The following is a 26,549-nucleotide window of genomic DNA, read 5'->3' on the forward strand; positions in this document are numbered from 1 at the left end:
CACGTGTGTGTGCGCGCGTGAGCACGTGTGTTTGCGTGTGTTAGCATGTGTGTGTGTGTGCGCGCGCGTGAGCACGTGTGTGTGTGCGCGCGCGTGAGCACGTGTGTGTGTGTGTGCGCACGCGGGTGAGCACGTGTGTGTGTGTGCGCTCGAGCATGTGTGTGTGTGTGTACATTAGCATGTTAGGGAGCGGGTCGTGCAAGCGGTTAGCAAACTGCGCTACGAACCCGGCGAGTTCAATTCCCCGCTCGCGGCCAACAACAGTGGCGGATATCTGAACATCAGCACTGGGGAGACAAAGGTGGCCGGGCTTTGCGTTTGTCACACCACCCCGTCGTGTGCTGTGCCGGCCTTCATAAATGTTAATCGCTAACAGCACTTGACCAGACAGTCTATTAAAGGCTATACGGGGAATCTTTGTCTGCATCGCGTTACTTTGCTCGTCCCGTCTGTCCGCTTGCCGGTCTGTGCGTCGCTTCCAGAAGTACTCTGTGTCTGTTGTGACCCCATTGTCTTTCTGTCTCTGTCATGTGTCCCCACGTGTCATCGGTGTCTCTGTCTGTCCCTCACATCTCATCGGTGTCTCTGTCTGTCCCTCAGGTCTCATCGGTGTCTCTGTCTGTCCCTCACGTCTCATCGGTGTCTCTGTCTGTCCCTCACGTCTCATCGGTGTCTCTGTCTGTCCCTCACGTCTCATCGATGTCTCTGTCTGTCCCTCACGTCTCATCGGTGTCTCTGTCTGTCCCTCACGTCTCATCGGTGTCTCTGTCTGTCCCCCACGTCTCATCGGTGTCTCTGTCTGTCCCTCACGTCTCATCGGTGTCTCTGTCTGTCCCCCACGTGTCATCGGTGTCTCTGTCCCTCACGTGTCATCGGTATCTCTGTCTGTCCCCCACGTGTCATCGGTGTCTCTGTCTGTCGCCCACGTCTCATCGGTGTCTCTGTCTGTCCCTCACGTGTCATCGGTGTCTCTGTCTGTCCCTCACGTGTCATCGGTGTCTCTGTCCCTCACGTCTCATCGGTGTCTCTGTCTGTCCCCCACGTCTTATCGGTGTCTCTGTCCCTCACGTGTCATCGGTGTCTCTGTCTGTCCCCCACGTGTCATCGGTGTCTCTGTCCCTCACGTGTCATCGGTGTCTCTGTCTGTCCCTCACGTCTCATCGGTGTCTCTGTCCCTCACGTGTCATCGGTGTCTCTGTCTGTCCCCCACATGTCATCGGTGTCTCTGTTCCTCACGTCTCATCGGTGTCTGTCTGTCCCTCACGTCTCATCGGTGTCTCTGTCTGTCCCTCACGTGTCATCGGTGTCTCTGTTTGTCCCCCACGTCTCATCGGTGTTTCTGTCTGTCCCTTCGTCTCATCGTTGTCTCTGTCTGTCCCTCACGTCTCATCGGTGTCTCTGTCCCTCACGTCCCATCGGTGTCTCTGTCTGTCCCTCACGTGTCATCGGTGTCTCTGTCTGTCCCTCACGTGTCATCGGTGTCTCTGTCTGTCCCCCACGTCTCATCGGTGTCTCTGTCTGTCCCTCACGTCTCATCGGTGTCTCTGTCTGTCCCCCACGTTTCATCGGTGTCTCTGTCTGTCCCTCACGTCTCATCGGTGTCTCTGTCTGTCCCTCACGTCTCATCGGTGTCTCTGTCTGTCCCTCACGTGTCATCGGTGTCTCTGTCTGTCCCTCACGTCTCATCGGTGTCTCTGTCCCCCACGTGTCATCGGTGTCTCTGTCTGTCCATCACGTGTCATCGGTGTCTCTGTCCCTCACGTCTCATCGGTGTCTCTGTCTGTCCCCCACGTATGATCGGTGTCTCTCGCTGTACCCCCACGTCTCATCGGTGTCTCTGTCTGTCCCTCACGTCTCATCGGTGTGTCTGTCTGTCCCCCACGTCTCATTCGCGTCCGTGTCTCATTCACTCGTTTGTCTTGTGTCTCCCATGCCTGTGTCTCACGTCTCTCTCTCTCTCCGTCCTAACTCCCCTGCTGATCACGTCTCTGCTGCGTCTCTTGCGAGCACGTCTCCCATCTCACTTCACGCGGCGGCTCGAGTGCATTCGTTTTATTTCCGCCAATCATCTGCGTCTGTTTAATCGAATCCTCTCTGTCTCATTGATGTCTTCTGTGTCTCATTCATGTGTCTATCTCCTGAATCTTTCACTGCCTCGTCTCTCTATCTTTTGTATCTGTCGATGTATCCGTATCTGATTTCTTGCTGTCTGTCTCGTGTTTGTCTTCTGTCTTGATGATGCTTCTGCTCTCGTGTCTCTCTATCTCATTCAGTGCCTCTGTTTCATTCATCCCCCTCATTCGTGTTTGTCCGGTTGTCTCCTCTCGTTCTCGTCGCATTCTTCATTTTGTTTGCGATTTGCCGAGTCCGCCGTGATGAATGATCGCCACGTTTTTATTAAAAGTCTTCCCCTCTCTCTATGTCTCTCCCACTCTCCCTCTCCCACTTTTTATCCCTCACTCGTCTCTCCCTCCCACTCTCCCTCCCACTCTGCCTCCCATTCTGCCTCCCATTCTCCCATTCTCCCTCTCCCACTCTCCTTCCCACTCTCCCCCCCGCTCTCCCCGCCGCTCTCCCTCCTGCTCTCCCCGCCCGGCAGAGTCAATCTACCGGCGCGGGGCGCGGCGCTGGAGGAAGCTCTACCTTGTGAACGGGCACACCTTCCAGGCAAAGCGATTCAACCGGGTATGCATCAGGTGGTCCGCACCGGGTCACAGAGTCACCAGGTCACACAGTCACCAGATCACAGAGTCACCGGGTCACAGAGTCACCGGCTTACAGAGTCACCGGGTCACACAGTCACCAGATCACACAGTCACCAGGTCACACAGTCACCGGATCACAGAGTCACCGGATCACACAGTCACCAGATCACACAGTCACCAGGTCACACAGTCACCAGGTCACACAGTCACCAGATCACAGAGTCACCAGGTCACACAGTCACTAGGTCACACAGTCACCAGGTCACACAGTCACCAGATCACACAGTCACCGGGTCACACAGTCACCAGGTCACACAGTCACCAGATCACAGAGTCACCAGGTCACACAGTCACCAGGTCACACAGTCACCAGATCGCACAGTCACCAGGTCACACAGTCACCAGGTCACACAGTCACCAGATCACACAGTCACCGGGTCACACAATCACCAGGTCACACAGTCACCAGGTCACACAGTCACCAGATCACACAGTCACCAGATCACAGAGTCACCAGATCACACAGTCACCGGGTCACACAGTCACCAGATCACAGAGTCACCAGGTCACAGAGTCACCAGATCACACAGTCACCGGGTCACACAGTCACCAGGTCACACAGTCACCAGATCACACAGTCACCGGGTCACACAGTCACCAGGTCACACAGTCACCAGGTCACACAGTCACCAGATCACAGAGTCACCAGGTCACAGAGTCACCAGATCACACAGTCACCGGGTCACACAGTCACCAGGTCACACAGTCACCAGATCACAGAGTCACCAGGTCACACAGTCACCAGATCACACAGTCGCCAGGTCACAGTGTCACCGGGTCACAGAGTCACCGGCTCACAGAGTCACCGGGTCACAGATTCACCGGATCACAGAGTCACCAGATCACAGATTCACCGGATCACAGTGTCACCGGATCACAGAGTCACCGGATCACAGAGTCACCGGGTCACCACGTCACAGAGTCACCGGGTCACAGAGTCACCGGGTCACAGAGTCACCGGGTCACATTTACCATTTCACCTGGTCAGAGTCACCTGGTCTCAGTTACCATTTCAACGGGTGACAGAATCACCGGTTCACCGGGTCGCAGAGACACCAGGCCACCGGTTTGGCGACTCCCGCCTCACTGTCGGCGCACGTGGAGGACACGTCTCATTAAGCCGGTCGGCCCGTGCTACGGCGACCCCCGACAGCAGACGTCTGCCTCCGGTGGCCACCCGCACATTACCCGGCGTGCCACGTCATGGGAGCTGTTGCTTCCTGGGGAGGTCCCGGCTGTCCGAGGGTATGGGGTCGGAGTGCCCCTAGGGTAGGGTCCCCACTCCCCTGTAGGGTCAAGGGAGAGGTTATGGGGTCGGAGTGCCCCTAGGGTAGGGTCCCCACTCGCCTGTAGGGTCAAGGGAGAGGTTATGGGGTCAGAGCGCCCCTAGGTTAGCGTCCCCACTCCCCTGCAGGGTCACGTGAGAGGTTATGGGGTCAGAGTGCCCCTAGGTTAGGGTCCCCACTCCCCTGCAGGGTCACGTGAGAGGTTATGGGGTCAGACTGCCCCTAGGGTAGGGTCCCCACTCCCCTGCAGGGTCACGTGAGAGGTTATGGGGTCAGAGCGCCCCTAGGTTAGGGTCTCCACTCCCCTGCAGGGTCAAGTGAGAGGTTATGGGGTCAGAGCTCCCCTAGGGTAGGGTCCCCACTCCCCTGCAGGGTCACGTGAGAGGTTATGGTGTCAGAGCGCCCCTAGGTTAGGGTCCCCACTCCCCTGTAGGGTCAAGGGAGAGGTTATGGGGTCAGAGCGCTCCTAGGGTAGGGTCCCCACTCCCCTGTAGGGTCAAGGGAGAGGTTATGGGGTCGGAGTGCCCCTAGGGTAGGGTCCCCACTCCCCTGTAGGGTCAAGGGAGAGGTTATGGGGTCAGAGCGCCCCTAGGTTAGCGTCCCCACTCCCCTGCAGGGTCACGTGAGAGGTTATGGGGTCAGAGTGCCCCTAGGTTAGGGTCCCCACTCCCCTGCAGGGTCACGTGAGAGGTTATGGGGTCAGACTGCCCCTAGGGTAGGGTCCCCACTCCCCTGCAGGGTCACGTGAGAGGTTATGGGGTCAGAGCGCCCCTAGGTTAGGGTCCCCACTCCCCTGCAGGGTCAAGTGAGAGGTTATGGGGTCAGAGCTCCCCTAGGGTAGGGTCCCCACTCCCCTGCAGGGTCACGTGAGAGGTTATGGGGTCAGAGCTCCCCTAGGGTAGGGTCCCCACTCCCCTGCAGGGTCAAGTGAGAGGTTATGGGGTCAGAGTGCCCCTAGGTTAGGGTCCCCACTCCCCTGCAGGGTCAAGTGAGAGGTTATGGGGTCAGAGCTCCCCTAGGGTAGGGTCCCCACTCCCCTGCAGGGTCACGTGAGAGGTTATGGGGTCAGACTGCCCCTAGGGTAGGGTCCCCACTCCCCTGTAGGGTCACGTGAGAGGTTATGGGGTCAGACTGCCCCTAGGGTAGGGTCCCCACTCCCCTGCAGGGTCACGTGAGAGGTTATGGGGCAGACTGCCCCTAGGGTAGCGTCCCCACTCCCCTGCAGGGTCACGTGAGAGGTTATGGGGTCAGACTGCCCCTAGGGTAGGGTCCCCACTCCCCTGCAGGGTCACGTGAGAGGTTATGGGGCAGACTGCCCCTAGGGTAGGGTCCCCACTCCCCTGCAGGGTCAAGTGAGAGGTTATGGGGTCAGAGCTCCCCTAGGGTAGGGTCCCCACTCCCCTGCAGGGTCACGTGAGAGGTTATGGGGTCAGACTGCCCCTAGGGTAGGGTCCCCACTCCCCTGCAGGGTCACGTGAGAGGTTATGGGGCAGACTGTCTCTAGGGTAGGGTCCCCACTCCCCTGCAGGGTCACGTGAGAGGTTATGGGGTCAGACTGCCCCTAGGGTAGGGTCCCCACTCCCCTGCAGGGTCACGTGAGAGGTTATGGGGCAGACTGCCCCTAGGGTAGGGTCCCCACTCCCCTGCAGGGTCAAGTGAGAGGTTATGGGGTCAGAGCTCCCCTAGGGTAGGGTCCCCACTCCCCTGCAGGGTCACGTGAGAGGTTATGGGGTCAGACTGCCCCTACGGTAGGGTCCCCACTCCCCTGCAGGGTCACGTGAGAGGCTGTCTCCCTCCAGCCAGATCAAAAAACAAACGGCAGAGGACAGAATCGCGCTGAAAAAACCTCTGGGGGGGAGGCCTTGATATCCCAGCATGCTTTGAGATCATTTATATTATTTTGCTGCTATAAATGTCCAAATGAGAGGCCACTTTTGTTGAGCCATCATTTGTGGTGGCCAGGTCGCTTCAGAAAAATAAATTAATACCTCGGTGGGCTTTGCCTGGTCGGATGGGGGATGGTTGCATGTTGTTTCTAGATTTGAAGCTTTCGTGACTGCTTAATTATTTGTGCTTTGGCTACTTTGTCCCCACCTGAAGAAGGACGCTTGTGTTGCGCCCGAAACGGCGTGATTTAATTTAGATTTCATTTATTTTATTTATTTTTTACCTACGTGACTTTACCAAAAAAACCAAAGAGTATGGTTTAGTGTTGTATTTGTTTGTGTTTGGGTCATTTGTTTTCCTTTCTTGTACTTTGCACCACTTTCGTGCTTGTGTACCGTTCGTTGTTGTAACGTTCTTACCCCGTGGCCCTACTGGACATCGGAATCCTCCTGTAGCATAAATACAGATTCTGGATTGATCATGGCCAATGGGGGGATAGAGACTCTCCTGCCGCTCTCTGCTCATATCTCACTATCTCTCCCACTGCCGCTCATACAGCTACACTTTCTCAGACTCTCTCCCACTTTACCTCCCACTCTCCTTGTACCTGCCTCCCTCTCTCTCTCTCCCACTATTGTCTCCTAACCCACTCTTCCCCCCCCTCCTCCTGCTCCTCTACCACTATCTCCCATCATCTCTTCTCCTTTCCCACCTGTAATATTCCCCCAGGGGTCACCAGCAATAAAAACAAGCGCTCCCACTCTCCCGTAATTTCTGCCGCTCTGTCTCCCACTCCTCTCTCTCTTTCTCCCTATTCCCTTTCCCCACCCTGTACACACGCTGATCGATCCCCTCCTTAGCCACGAGTCGTCACGTGATTCTCTGGATTGAATTTGATTCCATACGAATTATCTGGTGATTGCTGCTGCTGCTGCTGCATGAGCAGTGGTGCACATGCACAGACAACAACAACTCAATGCGTTGTTGTTGTGTCAACATCAAAATCGTGTGTGTGTGACCTTAAAAGGGAGCGGTGGTGCAGAGGTTAGCGTGCTGCGCTACGAACCTGGTGACCCGAGTTCGATTCCCGCTCACGGCCAGCACCAGTGACGATTATCTGAACCAGTCCTGGTATGGTGTCTAAACATCGCGTTGAGGGAAACAAAGGTGGCCGGGCGTGTTGTTGGCCACCCCTTCCGGCCTTCATAGGTGCTAATCGCTAACATCCCTTGCCCCAACAGTCTGTTCAGGCTACACGGGGGATCTTTATATTTGTGTAGTGATGCACTCAGAGATACTCGGAGCAGGAGGCACTCTATTTATTATAGCCTTCACAGGGTACAAGGGGTGACTACACTTTCAGCAAGGACAGCTAACAGACTGCCGGACTGACAACGCCGAGAAGGTGAAGATGGTGACGAAGACTGGCAGTCCGACGGGATTCCACTCCAAGCACAGCCCCAAACCTTCGCTCGGGGTCCCCTCTTCTCCTCTCGTGCCCCCTCTATCACCTTTGCCCTACATCCCCCTCTCTCTGCTTATCACGTGACCTGCTGACAGACAGGGCTGCTGCAACCGGAGATCCTTTTCTCTGCCAGCAACCAGCTCTATGCTCCATAGTGACCCATTCCATGTCACTACATTTGCCTTAAATGGAAAAAAATATACAGGGTTGCCTAAAAGTCAGAACGCATTTGGGTCATTTCATTTATTTTAACACTGGCATTACAACAATTTAATTGGTTATTCTTCCTCCTGTGCGGTTACCTCAAATCTGTAGTTTACAAAGCTCGACCAAGAACCCATAAAAGAACGAATCTAGACAAAGGACAGCTGATACAATGCTCAAAGATGACGCAGCTGTGATCGTGAACAAAAAAAAAAGAATACTTACATTCATTTCAAAAGATAATTCATCCAACACCCATTAATATTCATGGACGTCAGTTTGAGCGTTTGTTAAAACGATAATGAAGTAACCCCTGTGCGATTTGTTGAAATAATTAGAATAACCCCCTGTGTCCTGACTTCTGGGCTACTCTTTATAACAATCACCCTGTGTGTCCTGACTTTTTGGCCACCCTGTATAATATTAGCACTGTTTTAACTTTCGGGCCACCCTGTGTAATAATAGCACTGTGTTTTAACTTTTGAGCCACCCTGTGTAATAATAGCACTGTGTTGTTTTAACTTTCGGGCCACCCTGTATAATAATAGCACTGTGTTTTAACTTTTGGGCCACCCTGTATAATAATAGCACTGTGTTTTAACTTTTGGGCCACCCTGTGTAATAATAGCACTGTGTTTTAACTTTTGGGCCACCCTGTGTAATAATAGCACTGTGTTTTAACTTTTGGGCCACCCTGTGTAATAATAGCACTGTGTTTTAACTTTCGGGCCACCCTGTATAATAATAGCACTGTGTTTTAACTTTTGGGCCACCCTGTATAATAATAGCACTGTGTTTTAACTTTCGGGCCACCCTGTATAATAATAGCACTGTGTTTTAACTTTTGGGCCACCCTGTGTAATAATAGCACTGTGTTTTAACTTTTGGGCCACCCTGTATAATAATAGCACTGTGTTTTAACTTTTGGGCCACCCTGTGTAATAATCACCCTGTGTATAGTGACTTTCGGGCCACCGCTCGATGGTGAGGAGATGTTAACTACCTCGCCCGGTATGCAGGAGGTTGTGGGTTCGATCCCGACCCGGACGCTTGCTGTATATTTGTCGTTTGCGGTGTCTCTCTCCCCGTGGTCACGTGACATTTTCTCCAGGTCCTCAGGTTTTTTTTCCAACTCCCCATAATTTAAACGACATCACCACGCGTTTACAGTATTTGGCTGCTGCTACAAGTTTCCTCGTGATGACGATTCAGCCACTTTGTTGAGCGATCATTCGTAACAGCCACGTCGCTTCTGTAAAATGAGCTATACAGCTCAGTGGGCCCTTACCTGGTGAAATAAAAATAGTTTCGATTTAGGCTAACTCTGCCCACCCACTCCGTGTCCCCCCCCCCCCCACCCTGCGTTGGTCCCGCGAACCGCAGCGTGCGTTTTGCGCCTACTGCACCGACCGCATTTGGGGGCTGGGCCGGCAGGGCTACAAGTGCATCAACTGCAAGCTGCTGGTGCACAAGCGATGCCACAAGCTGGTGGCAGTGGAGTGTGGCAGGAACATGGTAAGAGGGGGCGCGCGCGTGCGCGCACACACGGGCGAAGGTACCCGTGGTCGCTTCTGGCAGGCCGGTGCGGGGGACGTGCCGTTGGCGAGCGACGCGTATTAGTGCGGTCACGGCGTGATATAGCGTCGTGAATGCGCGTCCGCGTCATTTATTGGGTTTTCAATCTTGGGGTGACCCGGCGCTACGCAGCGACAACAACAATGAGGATGACGACGACGATGAGGATGACGACGACGACGGGGATGACGACGATGATATTTGACTCAGGTGATAGAGATAACTCGGAGTATGACAGTTGGTGACGATGTTGATACAAACCCTAATGATGCTTTCAATCGTCATGATTATGACAATCATGGTAATGTTGGTGATGACGATGCTGCTGATGGTTATTGAGATTATTATGGTAATAATTACGATGATCATGATGATCACAGTGACTATGTTGATACCAATGATGATGATGATTTTAATCCTCATGATTATGACAATCACGCTTATGGTGGTTGAGATTATTAAGGTTATGAATGATGATGATGATGATCCACGTTGCTGCTGATTATGATGAGAAGGATTTTAAACCTCTGGAGTTTGATGATAATAATGATGCTGATGGTGTTTGCGATTATAACGGTTAGGGATGATGGTGCTGGCGGTGGCAGTAGTGGTTGCAGTGGTGGTGGTAGTGATGATGGTGATGGTGGTGTTGATGATGGTGATGTGGTGGTGTTGGTGATGGTGGTGGTGGTGATGATGATGACGATGATAGTGATGGTGGTGGTGGTGATGATGATGGTAGTGTTGATGATGATGATGGTGGTGGTGGTGATCACCCAGGCGGGATACTAACGACGGTGATTGTGAATGCCAGGAGCCCACGACGCTACCGAGCCCTCACCAGCACGGCAACCAGGACAGCGTGCACTCTGACGACATCGAGAACATCCCGCCGGGAGAGGGCAGCACAGGTCAGACGGAATCCGATGAGCCGCGAAGCTCTTGTCTCACCGATGTTCCGGTCGGGCGGCGGGTTGTCGTCAAGTTTACAACAACAATAAAAAAACAACAACGATACGATAAAAAAATGGAGGAAAGTGGTAAGCTAAAATTAAGTAAATATAAACAAAATATAATAATAAATAATAATGATTATTCAAGAGTAAGCAAGTGACTAAAAATAAAAAAAGTTAATATAAACAAAGTAGGGAAGGCGTCGGACTCGGATGATAGGCCGGGCTCGGAGTCTACGACGGCCTGCTTCTCTACAGGGAGACAGGGACACACGTGGACACGCGTGTACAGCAGGGCTCTGAGATGCAGCCGTGGTACAAGTGCCGCCCCCCTCTCCCCCCTTTCCGTGGAGATGGAGCCGTGAGAATCGTGTTCGGGAGATAATACTACGAACATTTATACGGCACTTTTCATCAAGGATCTCAAAGCGCTGGACACAGGACGCAGCAGCAGACTTCTCAGCATGAAAATGATTATTAATACATTTGAAGAATCCCATTTTCTCTAATGAACTCAACGTTTAGTAAGAGGAAGGGTATGTTATTAAAAAAATGCCCACAGGCTCAGAGAGATCACTCTGATGTCTCGTGGGACAGCGATCCGTGGCCTGGGGGCTTCACGGTGACAACGCCTCGGACGGTCACCCACAGAGCGAAGACGCCGTGACCTGGGGACGCAGAGACAACAGCTGCACTCTCACGTGCTAGGGGCCTTGAGGGGGACACGTGGGGGTGCAGCATGGCAATGATGGAGGCCGGGGCGAGATGGTTCACTGCTTTGTAAGTTAACAATAGGATTTTAAACCGGATTCCGCGTGAACCTGGAAGGCAGTGAAGGGAAGGCCAACGCGGGCATAGCACCGTGTGAAGAAGGAGCTCTGGTTCACACACCCTAGCAGCAGCAGCCGCCGCCGCCATTACGCAAGGGAGCTTCTTCAGGGCGCTTCACACGCGACGGGCGACGACCTGCACGTCGCGCCTCACATTTTTGAAAGGGCATCTCTCCCTCACCACCCCAGCGGTAGCTGTCCCTGTGCGGCACAGCGCGGCTAGGCACAGTGCGCCTCGGCACAGTGCGGCGGGGCACAGTGCGGCGGGGCACAGCGCGGCGAGGCACGGCGCGGCGAGGCACCGAGCCTGCGAGTGGGGGCCAGCGAGGGGGGGCCAGCGAGGGGGGGGGGCGGCGGCGATTGCTGCTGCTGTCTGTGATCGTGATTTGAGTGTCAGTCAACGCACAATTCGGCCTACCACACACCACACACACACACATGCAGCTCTCGTTCAATATACAAGGGATATTTGTACATATCCCATCGGGCCCACTCGGGTTACCGGCGTGCCCATATCCTGCGCCCAGCCGCGGACGATCAAATCCGTGGGCACCCCCACATTTTCCAGGACGTGGACGAGTAGGCCAAAGGAGCTGCTCGAGTTGTAGGCCCTTCCGCCAGCAGTGGCGCGAGCGTGGCGATTGCCAGTGCACCCGAGAGGCCGGTTGAACCCCCACCCCACGTGGCGGGGGGGGGGGGTTGAATCCAGGTTCTCGACCGTGCCTGCTCGGTGCTCTGCCACGCCGGACCTGGCCATTGTGAACCCAGCCGGCCGTCTGGACACTTGTGTGGTTGTTGACATTTTGTTGTTGTTGCTGCTGCTGTATATTTTTCCCTTGCAGACTTGCCCTACAGGCTGCCAAACATCGGCAAACCAGAAGAGGTGAGATACTTTGTCTTCGCTTTGACACCAGGCAGCGTCATTGCTGTGCCTTAGAATGATTACGGACGTCTCTCTGTCCGTAATCATTCTCAGGCACGCTGTTCAATTTTTTAGCTTTGAAAGTAAAAAAAATTACCACTTCCATCCACCCTTTCAACCAATCATCCATTCATCCACACGTTTGTCCATCCATCCATTTGTCCATCTATCCAACCAACCATCCGCATGTCCATCTATTTATCCATCCATCCATATCCATCCATTCAACCAACCATCCGTCTTGCCATCTATCCATCCATTTGTCCATCCACCCATCCATCCGTCCGATCATCCAACCATCCCTTAATCCACATGTCCGTCCATCCAACCGCGCGTCTTGTCTGGCCCGTCTGCAACCCCTTCCCGTCTCCCCCAGCCTCCGCAGGGCGGGAGGCAGGCGCACGCAGGCCTGGGCCTGCCGGACTTCGATCTGATCCGCGTGATCGGGAGAGGCAGCTACGCCAAGGTGCTGCTCGTGCGGCTCAAGCAGACCCAGAGGATCTACGCCATGAAGGTCGTCAAGAAGGAGCTCGTCAACGATGACGAGGTGGGGGGTGGGGGGTGGGGGGGAGAGGAGGCTGTGGGGTTGGGGAAGGTTCCGCGCGTGGCTGGCCAGGTGGCCTCCGGTGATGTCGCGCGTTTGTGCCGGAGAGGCCCCAGGGGAGCTTTTATGGCCGACGTGAAACTTACAATAAAAAAAAATTACTTGACCAGGTAAGCCCCACTGTACTGTGTCGCTCTTTCAGAAGCGACCTGGCCAAGCGGCTTCTCACGTTGAAATTTATAGCAGAAATACTCTTAAAAGCCCACCGAGAGAAATCCACGTGACCGCGGGGAGAGAGCCACGCAAACTCCAATACACATGCGTCAGGGTCGGGATCAAACCCACGAACCCACGACCTCCTGTATACGAGGAGGTGAGGGAGTTAACATCTTGCCGCCATGGCTCCCAGTTTAGCTACTGGCGTTGTGTCACGTGACGTAGCATCCAACTGGATCTTGCGCAGAGCAGTGCGGCCATTCACGTTGGATGATGGTGCCCACAATCCCTGGCGTTAGACAGCGGCCCACAATCCTTTGCATTATATAATGGTCCACGATCCTTTGCATTACAGAATGGTCCCCACAATTATTCACGTTAGAGAGCAGCCCATAAGTCTTTGCCTTAGAGAGCAGCCCACATTTTTTTGCGTTAGAGAGAAGCGTCTCCACAATCCTTTACGTTAGAGACCGGCCCAACAGCCCTCAATCCTTTGTGCCAGAGAACGACCCAATGGAGCGGATATCAGATCCCTTCAAGTGACCTCCACTCCACAAAGCGGGGGAGGGGGGGTGGGGGGGGACAGCATTTTCCCACCTGCCCTGCCGCACGAGAGAAACAAAGCCAAATATCCCCCGTATAGCCTTAACAGACTGTAGGGGCAAGTGCTGTTCGCGAGCACCTTTGAAGGCCGGAACGGTACACGAGGGGGTGGGTAGCCAGCACCACGCCCGGCCGCCTTTGTCTCCCCAGTGGCGATGTTTACACACTGCACCAGGTACTCATTTGAGGCTAAGTCGACCTAGGAGAGGCCCGGGACCGGTTCAGATAATCGTCACTGGTGTTGGCTGTGAGCGGAAATCGAACCCGGATCGCCGGGTTCATAGCGCAGCGCGATAACCGCTACACTATCGCTCCCGCACCACGGACGCTCGACCCCGACAGTCCGTTAACGCTGTACGGGGGGTGGGGGATCTCTTTGCCTTTGTGCGTAGGACATAGACTGGGTGCAGACGGAGAAGCACGTGTTTGAGCAGGCCTCCAACCACCCGTTCCTCGTGGGCCTCCACTCCTGCTTCCAGACGGACAGCCGGTGAGCAGCACTTCCGCGTTCGAACCGGGGAAGAAGAACCGCGCGTACGAACGGATTCCCGCCGGCACTTGCCGACGCGTGGCCTTCCCCCCCCGGGAGTGTTGATTGGGTGACGACGACGACGACGCCGCCGCCGCCCTGCTCACGGCCAACACCGGTGACGATTATCTGAACCGGTCCTGGGCCTCCCCTAGGTCGATCCAGCCTCAAATGAGTACCTGGTGCGGTGTGTAAACATCGCCACTGGGGAGACAAAGGCGGCCGGGTGTGGTGCTGGCCACCCGCCACCTCGTGTGCTGTGCCGGCATTCAGAGGTGCTCGCTAACAGCGCTTGCCCCAACAGTCTGTTAAGGCTATATGGGGAATCTGTCTTTGTATGTGTGCGCGAATGTGTGCGCGAATGTGTGCGCGTATGTGTGCGCGTATGTGTGTGCGTATGTGTGCGCGAATGTGTGCCAGGCCAAGCGTCGTGGTGATGTCACTGCCACTTAGTGGCGAATGGCGGTTGTTGTTATTGTTTTGTATGTGTGCGCGTATGTGTGCTCGTATGTGTGTATGTGTGTGTGCGCAGGCTCTTTTTCGTCATTGAGTACGTCAACGGTGGAGATCTGATGTTCCACATGCAGCGACAGCGCAAGCTTCCCGAGGAGCATGCCCGGTAGGTCAACTCCCCAGTCACTCGCATAGATCAATCCCTTAGTCACCCACACAGATCAAACCCCCCAGTCGCTCACATAGATCAACCCCCTAGTCACTCCGTCTCTCCGCGTGACGTCTCCATCTCTCGGTGTGACGTCTCTCGGTGTGACGTCTCCGTCTCTCAGTGTGACGTCTCCGTCTCTCGTTGTGACGTCTCGGTATCTCCGCGTGACGTCTCCATCTCTCGGTGCGACGTCTCCGTCTCTCGGTGCGACGTCTCCGTCTCTCGGTGCGACGTCTCCGTCTCTCCGCGTGACGTCTCCGTCTCTCGGTGCGACGTCTCCGTCTCTCGGTGCGACGTCTCCGTCTCTCCGCGTGACGTCTCCGTCTCACGGTGTGACGTCTCTGTCCCTCTCCCGGTGGCTCTGCGGGTAGGTTCTACGCGGCTGAGATCTCGCTTGCGCTCAACTTCCTGCACGAGCGCGGGGTCGTGTACCGTGACCTCAAGCTGGACAACGTGCTGCTCGACTCGGAGGGGCACATCAAGCTCACCGACTACGGCATGTGCAAGGTACGTGGCGCATCCGCGTGTGCCTGCTTACGTGTGTGCGTGTCTGTGTACGTCTGTGTGTGTGCGCGCGTGTGTGTGTGTACGTGTGCGTCTCTTCGCGTGTCTGTGCATGTCTGTGTGTGAATGGCGGTTATTATTGTTACACTGTATGCATCCGCGTGTTTGCGCATCTGCGCGTCTGCGTATATGTTGACCTTTTTACGCGCCGTACGTCGCCAACCGTGCTAATCAGAGGCGCGGGACAATTTAGTTGCGGTGGCGCAGTGGTTAACGCGCTGCGTTACGAACCCAGCGACTCGAGTTATGGCCAACATTCGGTGGCGATTACTTGAACTAGTTTCGGATCGTCTTCTTCTCATCAGCTTGTTAAATTACTTTTGCCGTGTGACAAGATGTAATTGGCATGAGCACCTCCATCCAAAATCTAAGGCCCTGTTCAACGTACGAAAACAAAAATCAGTATTTTACAGACACTCGTGTTGTGTTCCCGTGGAGCTTTTAGGTAAAACTAAATTCAGGTTCCGCCTCGCTCTACACGGGCTCGGTTTGTGTGCGATTCCGCGTCCTCTATATGCGGTGGCTCACCTATCTTTGCCCAAAAATTTGCTGTACTATGGGGTTTCATTTCACTCGTACGCGGCTACACGTTCGGACGTGGGACAACATTGTGCAGTGTACTGTGTGTACCGTGTGTACTGTATGCGCTAAACGTCAGGCAGCTGTCTCACACAGATACATACAGTGTTACTGTGTGTGCTGTATGCACTACTCAGCAGGCAGCTCCCTCCTCGTGCCGTGTCGCTTTGTGGGCCCTTCTTGGAAGGCATCGACTACTACTGCTGCTGCCACCACGTAGAGCGAGGGAAGCCTCTATAAGCAGATCTCCATTCCGTGGTCTCTGCATTGAAGCAAATAAACATCTCAGCCCGTCGGCCTGTTGGCATTCTGCTGATGAGACCCAGAATGTGGAAACCATCCCAGAGAATGCTTGCCTTGGCGCACGCTGCTGGATCTTATTGGTCTGGAAATCCAGTAGGCTGAGATTTAATTTATTATTATTACCCAGAGGCCTCGCTGAGTCTTAAGGCTGTGATCCCAATTGAGTGATCTCCAGGTAAGGTTTGGCCACGACCAGTTCCATTCATTTACTTGGTTGACGTCCTCGCGCTTGTCTCTAGGAGGGTCTGAGACCGGGAGACACGACCAGCACCTTCTGCGGGACGCCCAACTACATCGCCCCCGAAATCCTGCGCGGGGAGGAGTACGGTACGCGTCGAGCCTGCTGGCGAGTTAGCGAGCGCCTATTTAAGCCGGCCCCACCTGTCAGGGCCCCCCCCCCCGTGACTGCTCGTTCAGCGCAACCCCAGGACGACGGCGCACTGGATGGCGACGGCGTCTTCGTCCGCGTGAAACGTCCTTCAGGATTCATATTCTTGGTTCTTTCAGTAAAGTCAGTTACCGGAAGAACCAAGAATATGAATCCCTGCAGTCACGAAAGCTTTAAATCGAAAGTCCTTTAGGATTGTTCAGATTATTTCGAGTATTTGGCCGCTGTAAATGTCCACGCGACAAGCCACTTCGTTGAGCTATCGTTTGCGATGGCTTCTGAAAAATGACCTCATAGCCTGGTGGGTTTTTTCCTGATAAAAATAAAAATAGTTTGGTTTTAATTTATGTTTTTTTGTCGTAGTGATTTGCTCACCCTTGATACACTTTGCACTCGTGTCACGTTTTGTGTATTGTTTGTTGTCGTGACGCCCTGACCCGCTCCTTGCTGGACATCTGTTTAAAAAGAGCTTCATAGCTCATCGGGTTCTCCTCCCGCAGTACAAATGACGACACGGATTGTGAAAGTCCGTGCCCTGTGGCGGACGGGCCGTGTCTCCCCCGTGGCGCGCAGGGTTCAGCGTGGACTGGTGGGCGCTGGGTGTGCTCATGTTCGAGATGATGGCGGGCCGCTCGCCCTTCGATATCGTGGGGATGATGGACAACCCGGACCAAAACTCAGAGGACTACCTCTTCCAAGGTTAGACTCCTGCTGGGACAGGGTGGTGGTGGGGAGGGGAGCATGTTGGCACTGTAGGTTACGATCGCTGTGCCAGGGGGGCTGGGTGCGGTGGCACTGTGTGGTTACGATCGCTGTGCCAGGGGGGCTGGGTGCGGTGGCACTGTGTGGTTAAGATCGCTGTGCCAGGGGGGGTGGGTGCGGTGGCACTGTGTGGTTACGATCGCTGTGCCGGGGGGGTGGGTGCGGTGGTGCGGTGGCACTGTGTGCCGCCGGCTCGACTACCGAGTGCTTGGGCGCCCGGTGCGCGTTTGGTCTCTCGCCTCGAATCATCGGCCGATGAAATCGGCGTTGCATCTTCACGACTCAAAGGGCCCCGTGGCAACCCTCGGTGTTATTAAAGGTACGGCCCGCGGAAGTGGTTATCACAGAGCTACCTCCAAGACCCCTCCTTCAAGTCACTTCTGGTTCACACAGAGTAAGCCAGCGGCACTTCCCCCACTCAGCCCCTGCCTCAGACAGCACTCTCTGTCACTTGAACGGTCACTTGAACGGTCAGTAGTCAACCAGGTCACTCTCGCAAATGAGGCTAATCCTGGTCTCCTGGGTTTTCACCTGGTTTAACAAAAATAAAGCTGAAACTTTAGCTCGCCCACCCCCGCTGAATTGTTCACTCACCCACCCGCTCAGTCACTCACGCACCCACCCACTCATTCTCTCACCCATCTATTCACCTGCTCGTTCACTCACCCACCCACTCACCCACCCGCACACTCACTCACTCACCCACCCACTCACCCACCCACTCAACCACCCACCCACTCACCCACTCAAACACCCACCCACTCACTTACCCACCCACTCACCCACCCACCCACTCACCCGCCCACCCACTCACTCACCCACCCACTCACTCACCCATCCACTCACTCACCCACCGACTCACTCACCCACCCACCCACTCACCCACTCACTCACCCACCCACCCACTCACCCACTCACTCACTCACCCACTCACCCACTCACCCACCCACTCACTCACTTGCCCACCCACCCGACTTGTTGAGCGAATTTTCCCAGAATTTTGGATGTCATTGGCAGGGACACTCCGTTTAATTGTTCACCGCGATGTTCACTGCGCGAACAAAGTTTCCATCGCATCGCCGGCTTACAATTCCTCCCTCCCCCCAAGTTCACGCGACTACTTGCGCTCACTTCAAGAACGACATTGACATTTTTTTTTCAATCTCCGATTCTCTGTTACACCTTCACTAGGTGGGGGGGGGGGGGGGCTGTTTGTTGCTGGCCTCTTGGCGTTTTTTTGGCCCCTATGCTCAGCAACCCATGGTATAAAATTAAATCAACAGCCACATGGTGGGTGGAGGTGGGGGTTGTGGGGGGTAGTGGGGGGTGTGCCCTGTCTCGTCAGATCTCCAGAGCTAAGCAGAGTTGAACCTGGCAAGTGCTTGGGATGGGTTGCTGGGGGGATGGGTGGGGTGATGGGTGGGGAGATGGGGAGGCCACGTCATCAGCAGAGGGCCAGTGCAGCGAAATCCATTGCTCTAAAAAAAAAATATGTCGCATAATTCATGGGAATTGCATCTCACAACCCTGTACGATAATTATATATATAATGGCTAAATCCTATTTGTAACAATTATTATGAATAATGAAAACCTGCAGAAAATAAAACATGAATTTAAACAAATCAAGAAATGGCATAAAAATAAAAGGCGTGAACAACAACACGAAGTCATATCAATGAGTCCACTCAGTGGCGTCGGTGTTAGTCCCTCCCCACGATCCACGCGGCCCCCACGATCCACGCGGCCACCACGAAGTCGGACATCGCCAAACTGCGCGCATGTTTCCGCGGTTGTGCTCTTGTGTGGCTGTGGTGAGACTGAGGCGGCGCAGCTGTGAGGCTGTGCCGCTGTGCCGCTGTGCCGCTGCGTGTTCGGGTTGTGGTGCCGCTCGGGGCAACGGTTCCACTCCACGTACCGGCGGTCGCTTCAGTGACCGAACTGAAGCGCGTGGAGCGAAACGTCGGATGTCGTGTGGAAACAACGCGCGGCACCGCCCGCAAGCACAGCGGGAGAGGCTCGCCCGTGGCTGACGGCTAAAAAATGTTTTTGTTCCACCTGGAAAATGGTGCACGCCATGCTCTCTCTGTTTCCTGTCTCTCCTTCCTTCTTTCCATGCGTGTGTATGTGTGTCAATGTGTCTTGTCTCTCTTCTGCGTCAACAATCCTTGCGTGTTCTGTCCCACGTCTGTCTTCTGTCTGGTGTGTGCGTGTCCTATCCCGTGTGTCTGTGAGTATTCTGTCCCGTGTGTCTGGATGTGTGTCCCATCCCATGCGTGTGCGTTTGTCATGGTGTGTGTGCGTGTGTGCGCGTCCGAGCACTCGCTGTGTGTTGTTGTGGGCTGGTTTCTCCAGGACACGTTTACAAAGGTAGCGCCACCCTTCCCGTAAGTGTGATACCCGTCGCTTGCTTCTCGTGCCGCATGCGATGCCGGTTGCGCCTTACTCACAAAGCGAACCTGGCCCTCGGTCCGTTAACTACGTTAATCCACCGACGCTCGCATCCCCACGGCCTCCGCCCCCCCCCCCCCCCCATCTCTCCTGTCCCCCCTGCACCTTCCAAAGGCGACGCTTTGTTGTTTGTTACTGACACGGCGGTTGCTTGTGTTGTTGGTAATTCACGTCGGCGCGGGGCGGTGAGCCGGAAGCCACTACCGCGCGTCACGTTGGGACGGCTTCGCCGTGGAGCCTGCCCGCTGGCGCCGCTGCCGATCTCGGCTCTCCCTGACGGCAGTTTTCGGGGGATGTCGGCGTTCGTAAATTTACACGAACGCCGTTTCCCTCCGCTTCAACACGTGGCGTGGATTGCCTAAACCCCCTCCACCAGTGGTTCTTCTTAACCTGGGGTGCAACACTCACCCCCTGGGGGTTCGAGATGCCCTTTCTGGGGGTGTGAGACATGGCCAGATTTTTTTTTTTTTTAGAAGGTAAATAATTGAAAACACAAATTAAGCACGGGCACGTAAGTACAACAGCTACTTTTTTCCATCAAACCCCTCTGTATTTATTAATATCGTACATTTTTTTACGATTGAGAACCAAAGGGGTGCAAGGCTGCAGTGAAGGTTAAGAACCGCTGCCCTACAGCATCAGTGTTGGCACCAGGCAGGCAGAGCGGTGCATTCTATTGCTTTACGCCCCACGTGTGTTGTGTTGCCGTGGTGTTGTTGTGGTGTTGACGATTAGAATGTGCGGCACGCGCGTGTGTCGTTGAGTGGTGTGGCTGGGTGGTGTGGCTCGGCGCTGCTGTGCTGCACATTGCGACCTGTGAACGCCACACAACATACGGCGTTTTGCCGTTCTCTACTAACGTGCCTGCGTGAGCAATTGTGTGTGTGTCAGTGCACGTGTGTGAGACTACGGGGAACGGTGGTAGCGTAGCGGTTAGCGCGCTGCACTACGGACCCGGAGACCCGAGTTCGATTCCCGCTCACGGTCAACACCGGTGACGATTATTTGGACTGGTCCTGGGCCTCCCCTAGGTCGACTCAACCTCAAATAAGTATCTGGTGCGGTGTGTAAACATTGTCACTGGGCGTGGTGCTGGCCACCCAACCCCCATGCTTACCATGCCGGCCTTCATAGGTGCTCACTAACAGCACTTGCTGACGGTCTGTTAAGGCTACATGGGGGATCTTTGTCTTTGCAAGTGTTTGTGTAAGCGTGTACAAGCATGTGTTTGAATGTACATGTCAATGCGCATGCTAGTTTTGAACTTGTGATTACGTGTATATGTGTTGGCACAGTAGGGGGCACAGCTGGTACATCTGCAAGTCAGTCAACCCATGGCACCTGGGCCTATCCCATGACCTCACTATCAGTGAGCCTTCGACACTTCACGTGGCCTCAAAGTGCACCTGGCTTGGCACAGGCGCTGTGGTGACGTCACCGCCACTTAGTGGCGAATGGTGGTTGTGCGTATGGGTGGTGAACATCCAATTTATTTCTAATATATTTATGGGGTCATTCGCCCCCCACCACCCCCCACCTCTCCCCCCCCACCCCACCCACAATATACACGACACGCGGTATGTCCGTCCGCATAATTCCCCGGGCACTCCACTGTGCGCATTCGAGGAACGCTCTCTGCAAAGCAACAACCCGCGCGGTCATTTGGATAACGACGACGCCGCCGCCGCCGCAGAAAGAGCAGTGAAGGAGGGGGATTGGGTTATAACGTGGCCACTCGAGGCCCGGAGCGGTCGCTAGGCGGAGGGACCCACGGCCCTTCAATGGGGAGCGCGGGGCGGGGGGTGGCAGGCCAGCCCCAGGCCCAGCGGCGGTGCCCCGGCTAGTGCCAGGAGACTAATGGCGACGCGTCGTGCCATGGGCCCCCCTCTCTCTCGTTGGTACAGTGATTCTGGAGAAGCAGATCAGGATCCCGAGGTCCCTCTCGGTGAAGGCGGCCAACGTGCTCAAGGGATTCCTCGACAAGGTGCGGGAGATGCCAGCTTGCCGCGCGTGTTTCTGTGTGCGTGTCTGTTGGGTGTGTGTGTGTCTGTGGGTGTCTGTGGGTGTGTGCTGGTGTGTTTAGGTGGGGAGCGGTTGTGTCGCGGTTAGCGCCCTGCGCTTCAAGTCGGTGACCCGAGTTCGGTATCCGCTCACGGCCAACACCAGTGACGATTATCTGAACCGGTCCTGGGCCTCCCGTAGATCGACCCAGCCTCAAATTAGTACCTGGTGCGGTGTGTAAACATCGCCACTGGGGAGACAAAGGCGGCCCGGCGTGGTGCTGGCCACCCACCCCCTCAAGTACCGTTCTGGCCTTGATAGGTGCTCATTAACAGCACTTGCCCCAACAGTCTGTTAAGGCTATATGGGGATATTTGTCTTTGTGTGTATGTGTTTCTGTGGGAGGGATGCTCACAACAACGAGCTTAGCGCAGGATGGCTAAAACACAGCCAGTTGGCACAGTGGGGAGCATAGGTGGATCTCTGGACTTTCTTGAGGTCCGGTGGCCCGGCTCTGGCTCCTGCCACCATGAGGGGTGGACAGTCCTCTTCTCGGGGCAGGAGTCTGCCAAACAACAGGGAGTGGCTCTTCTTCTGAAGAAAAGATTGAAGGGGGTGTGGGAGCATGGCAGTGAGGTGTGGGAAGCTGTAAGCCCCAGGCTACTTTGGACTTGCCTTCCCATCAACCAGAGGCGAGGAGTGGTGGTCGTGGTTACTTATGCCCCCACCGAAGATGAACATCCTTGGAGGGATGCAGGCAAGACCGATGAGTCAGATGCCTTCTATGACCTCCTGTCACAGGTGCGAGCTAAAGTGGGCCCCTCGGGATAGAGTCATCTTGTTGGGTGACTTCATTGCCCGAGTTGGTCAAGATGCTGGCACCTGGTCTGGAGTTATTGGAAGGCATGGGCCAGATCAGCTCAATAACAACAGCAGGAGGTTGCTAGATTTTTGTGCAGCCCATGGGCTTGTAATTACCAGCACGCTGTTCCGGCATCGGCGCATCCACACAACATCATGGATGCATGCCGGGTCCAAGCAAGAACATTTGCTGGACTACATAGTGATGGAACAGCGGATGCGGGTTCATGTCCTTGACACCAGAACCTACCATGGAGCTGATCTGCCCACTGACCATCGACTTGTCATCTGTAAGATGCGCCTGCCATTCCTCCACTCCGGTGGTGGGTGTACACCCAGGACCCCATTCAAACTCATAGTGGCATGATCTCAGCTAGCTGATTAAATTAATCGCTTGCGGCTGGGGTTGGCATCGTCCCTGACTACTCCGTCTGCTACAGCAGAGGTGTAGGGAATTCCAACAAGACCTACATCTCTGCTTTATTGACCTGGTCAAGGCCTATGATTCCATCAGTAGGCCTGGGCTCTGGGTTGTTCTTCGTGCTTTCGGAGTCCCTGACACTCTGCTCACGATCATTAAGGACCTTCATGATGGTGAGCGGGCCCGAGTAAAACGACGTGGCCGGGAGTCGGAGCCATTCCCTGTACACCTTGGGGTGCAACAGGGACGTCCTCTAGCTCCCACAATATTTTACATCTATTTCGACCACGTAGTTCGTGAAGCCTTCAGTAGCTGTACCGCAGGAATTTCTATCTGATACAGATACAATGGGAGGCTGATCGATGCCCGGGTGTGGTCAAGGGATGGCTCCCTATTGCTCAACCATGTTACGTATGCCGATGATCTGGTAATTGCTGCTCACTCAGAGGAGGAGTTGGATGCGCTACTGCTGAACCTGAAGCTTGCCACTAAGAGGTGGGGCCTTACCATCAGCCCCACCAAAACTAAGCACCTGCCTGGGTATTTTATACCATCGGACAATCCACCCACACAACTCCCAATTGGTGATAGGGCAGTTGTGGAGAGAGTGGAGAATTTCCAATACCTGGGCAGTATGCTTATGACCGGCCCCGGTTTAACAGCAGAGGTCTCACTCCGAATTAGTCGAGCGGCATTATCTTTTCATCGGTTGCGTAACGCTGCGTGGAAGCTACCTGGTCTGTCGCTCCGCACGAAGCTTCAGGTCTTCTTGGCCACATTAATTCCCTCTATTCTTTACGCTTGCGAAACGTGTACCCCCCTAATGGAACATCTTCGCCGGTCACAAACATTTAGGCTGGCCTGCCTACGATCCATCCTGGGTTTAACCAGGCTGGATTGTGTGAGGGGCTCACAAATCCTTGAAAGATCTGGACAAAGTCCCATCGGTGAGCTCCTCCGGCAGGCAAGGCTGCGTTGGCTGGGTCATGTAGCCCGCATGCCCAATCACCGCATGCCTAAATAGCTTTTGTTCGGCCGGATCGAGGGGGCTAAACGGGCGTGGCACGGGCTAGAGAATAACTGGAGTGATGTGGTACAGGAGGATGTGGAGCTGAGTGGACTTGCCGATGACTGGTACCAGCGGTGTCAAGATCGGCCTCTGGAGGAGGCTCGTTAATGACGCTACTGGGCAGTTGGAGGCAGTCGCCCTCCAACAACAATGGAGGGGGGAGGAGCGACGCTCACAACAACGAGCGGAGCGCCGGGTGGCTAAAGCACAGCAAGTTGGCACAGTAGGGGGCACAGGTGGTGCATCAGCCAGTCATCTCAGTCAGTCGACCCGTGGCACCTGGGTCTGCCCCGTGACCTCCTGCCAGCGGGCGTTCGACACTTCACGTGGCCTCAACGTGCACATAGCCTGGCACAAGCGTCGTGGTGACGTTACCGCCATTTAGTGGCGAATGGCGGTTGTTGTTGTCTAACTCCATGTGTGTATGTTTCTATCTTTGAGTGTGTTTGTGTCTATCTCCGTTTGTGTGTCTATCTCCGTATGTGTGTATGTCTATCTCCCTGTGTCCGTGTGCTCAGGACCCCCGGGAGAGACTTGGCTGTCATCCCCAGACGGGTTTCGCTGATATTCAGAGCCACGCGTTCTTCCGCACGATTGCGTGGGACATGGTGCGTCTCTCTCTCTCTCTCTGTCTCTCTGCACATGTCCCACTTATCACACACTCGCACAGACACTCGGACAGACTTGCATATATACACACAGATGTACACAGACACGCACAGACTTCCACAGACAATCACAGATGTACACAGACACACACAAACTTACACAGACACTCACCGATGTACACAGACTTACACAGACACTCGGACTTTCACACACACTCAGACTTACACAGACACTCACAGACACTCACAGGTGTACACAGACACGCACAGGTGTACACAGACACTCACAGACTTGCACAGACACTCACAGACTTACACAGACACTCATAGACACTCACAGACTTACACAGACACTCACAGATTTACACATACACTCACAGACTTACACAGACACTCATAGACACTCACAGACGTACACAGACACTCACAGACTTACAGAGACGCAGATTTACACAGACACTCAGATTTACACAGACACTCACAGACTTACATATATACGCACAGATGTACACAGACACGCACAGACTTCCACAGACAATCACAGATTTGCACAGACACTCACAGACTTACACAGACACTCATAGACTTACACAGACACTCACAGACTTACACAGACACTCACAGACACTCACAGACTTATACAGACACAGACTTACACAGACACTCACAGGTGTACACAGACACTCACAGACGTACACAGACACTCACAGACTTACACAGACACTCATAGACACTCACAGACTAACACAGACACTTACAGACACTCAGACACTCACAGACTTACACAGACACAGATTTACACAGACACTCAGATTTACACAGACACCCACAGACTTCCACAGACAATCACAGATGTACACAGACACACACAAACTTACACAGACACTCACCGATGTACACAGACTTACACAGACACTCGGACTTACACACACTCAGACTTACACATACACTCACAGGTGTACAGAGACACTCAGACTTACACAGACACTTACAGGTGTACAGAGACACTCACATACTTACACAGACACTTACAGACTTACACAGACACTCACAAACACTTACAGATACTCACAGACTTACACAGACACAGATTTACACAGACACTCACAGATTTACACACACTCACAGACTTACATATATTCGCACAGATGTACACAGACACGCACAGACTTACACAGACACTCACAGGTGTACACAGACACTCACAGACGTACACAGACACTCACAGACTTACACAGACACTCATAGACACTCACAGACTAACACAGACACTTACAGACACTCACAGACTTACACAGACACAGATTTACACAGACACTCAGATTTACACAGACACTCACCGATGTACACAGACTTACACAGACACTCGGACTTACACACACTCAGACTTACACAGACACTCACAGGTGTACAGAGACACTCAGACTTACACAGACACTTACAGGTGTACAGAGACACTTACAGACTTACACAGACACCCACAAACACTTACAGATACTCACAGACTTACACAGACACAGATTTACACAGACACTCACAGATTTGCACAGACACTCACAGATACACAGACACACAGACTTACACAGACATACTTATACAGACACTCACAGACTTACACAGACACTCACAGACTTACACAGACACTCACAGACTTACACTGACACACACAGACTTACACAGACACTCATAGACTTACACAGACTTACACAGACACGCACAGACACTCACAGACTTACACAGATACTCACAGATTTGCACAGACACTCACAGATACACAGACACACAGACTTACACAGACACTCATAGACTTACACCAACACTCACAGACTTACTCAGACACTCACAGACTTACACAGACACTCACAGACTTACACAGACACTCACAGACTTACACAGACACACACAGACTTACACAGACACTCATAGACTTACACAGACTTACACAGACACGCACAGACACTCACAGACTTACACAGACACTCATAGACACTCACAGACTTACACAGACACTGAGACACTCACAGACACTCAGACACTCACAGACACTCACAGACTTACACAGACACTCACAGACTTACACAGACACTCAAACGTACACAG

At 54.1% G+C, this 26,549-nt stretch overlaps 1 protein-coding gene across 2 annotated transcripts in view; it reads left to right on the plus strand.

Moving 5' to 3' along the window:
• Positions 1–26,549, plus strand: part of LOC116950555 (protein kinase C iota type) — a 75,617-nt gene that overhangs the window by 38,356 nt on the left and 10,712 nt on the right. For both annotated transcript variants that reach the window (XM_032968432.2, XM_032968433.2), the window contains 12 exons: positions 2,600–2,685; positions 8,991–9,122; positions 9,997–10,093; positions 11,808–11,848; positions 12,264–12,434; positions 13,643–13,740; positions 14,312–14,398; positions 14,815–14,950; positions 16,129–16,216; positions 16,851–16,976; positions 21,394–21,473; positions 24,360–24,449. In XM_032968432.2, the coding sequence (XP_032824323.1) occupies positions 2,600–2,685; positions 8,991–9,122; positions 9,997–10,093; positions 11,808–11,848; positions 12,264–12,434; positions 13,643–13,740; positions 14,312–14,398; positions 14,815–14,950; positions 16,129–16,216; positions 16,851–16,976; positions 21,394–21,473; positions 24,360–24,449 (1,232 nt within the window). The remainder of the gene's footprint in view (positions 1–2,599; positions 2,686–8,990; positions 9,123–9,996; positions 10,094–11,807; positions 11,849–12,263; positions 12,435–13,642; positions 13,741–14,311; positions 14,399–14,814; positions 14,951–16,128; positions 16,217–16,850; positions 16,977–21,393; positions 21,474–24,359; positions 24,450–26,549) is intronic.

This window comes from Petromyzon marinus, chromosome 39 (genome assembly GCF_048934315.1).
Source record: "Petromyzon marinus isolate PM22_M1 ecotype Great Lakes invasive population chromosome 39, UKy_Petmar_22M1.pri1.0, whole genome shotgun sequence".
In the NCBI taxonomy this organism is placed as follows: Eukaryota; Metazoa; Chordata; class Hyperoartia; order Petromyzontiformes; family Petromyzontidae; genus Petromyzon; species Petromyzon marinus.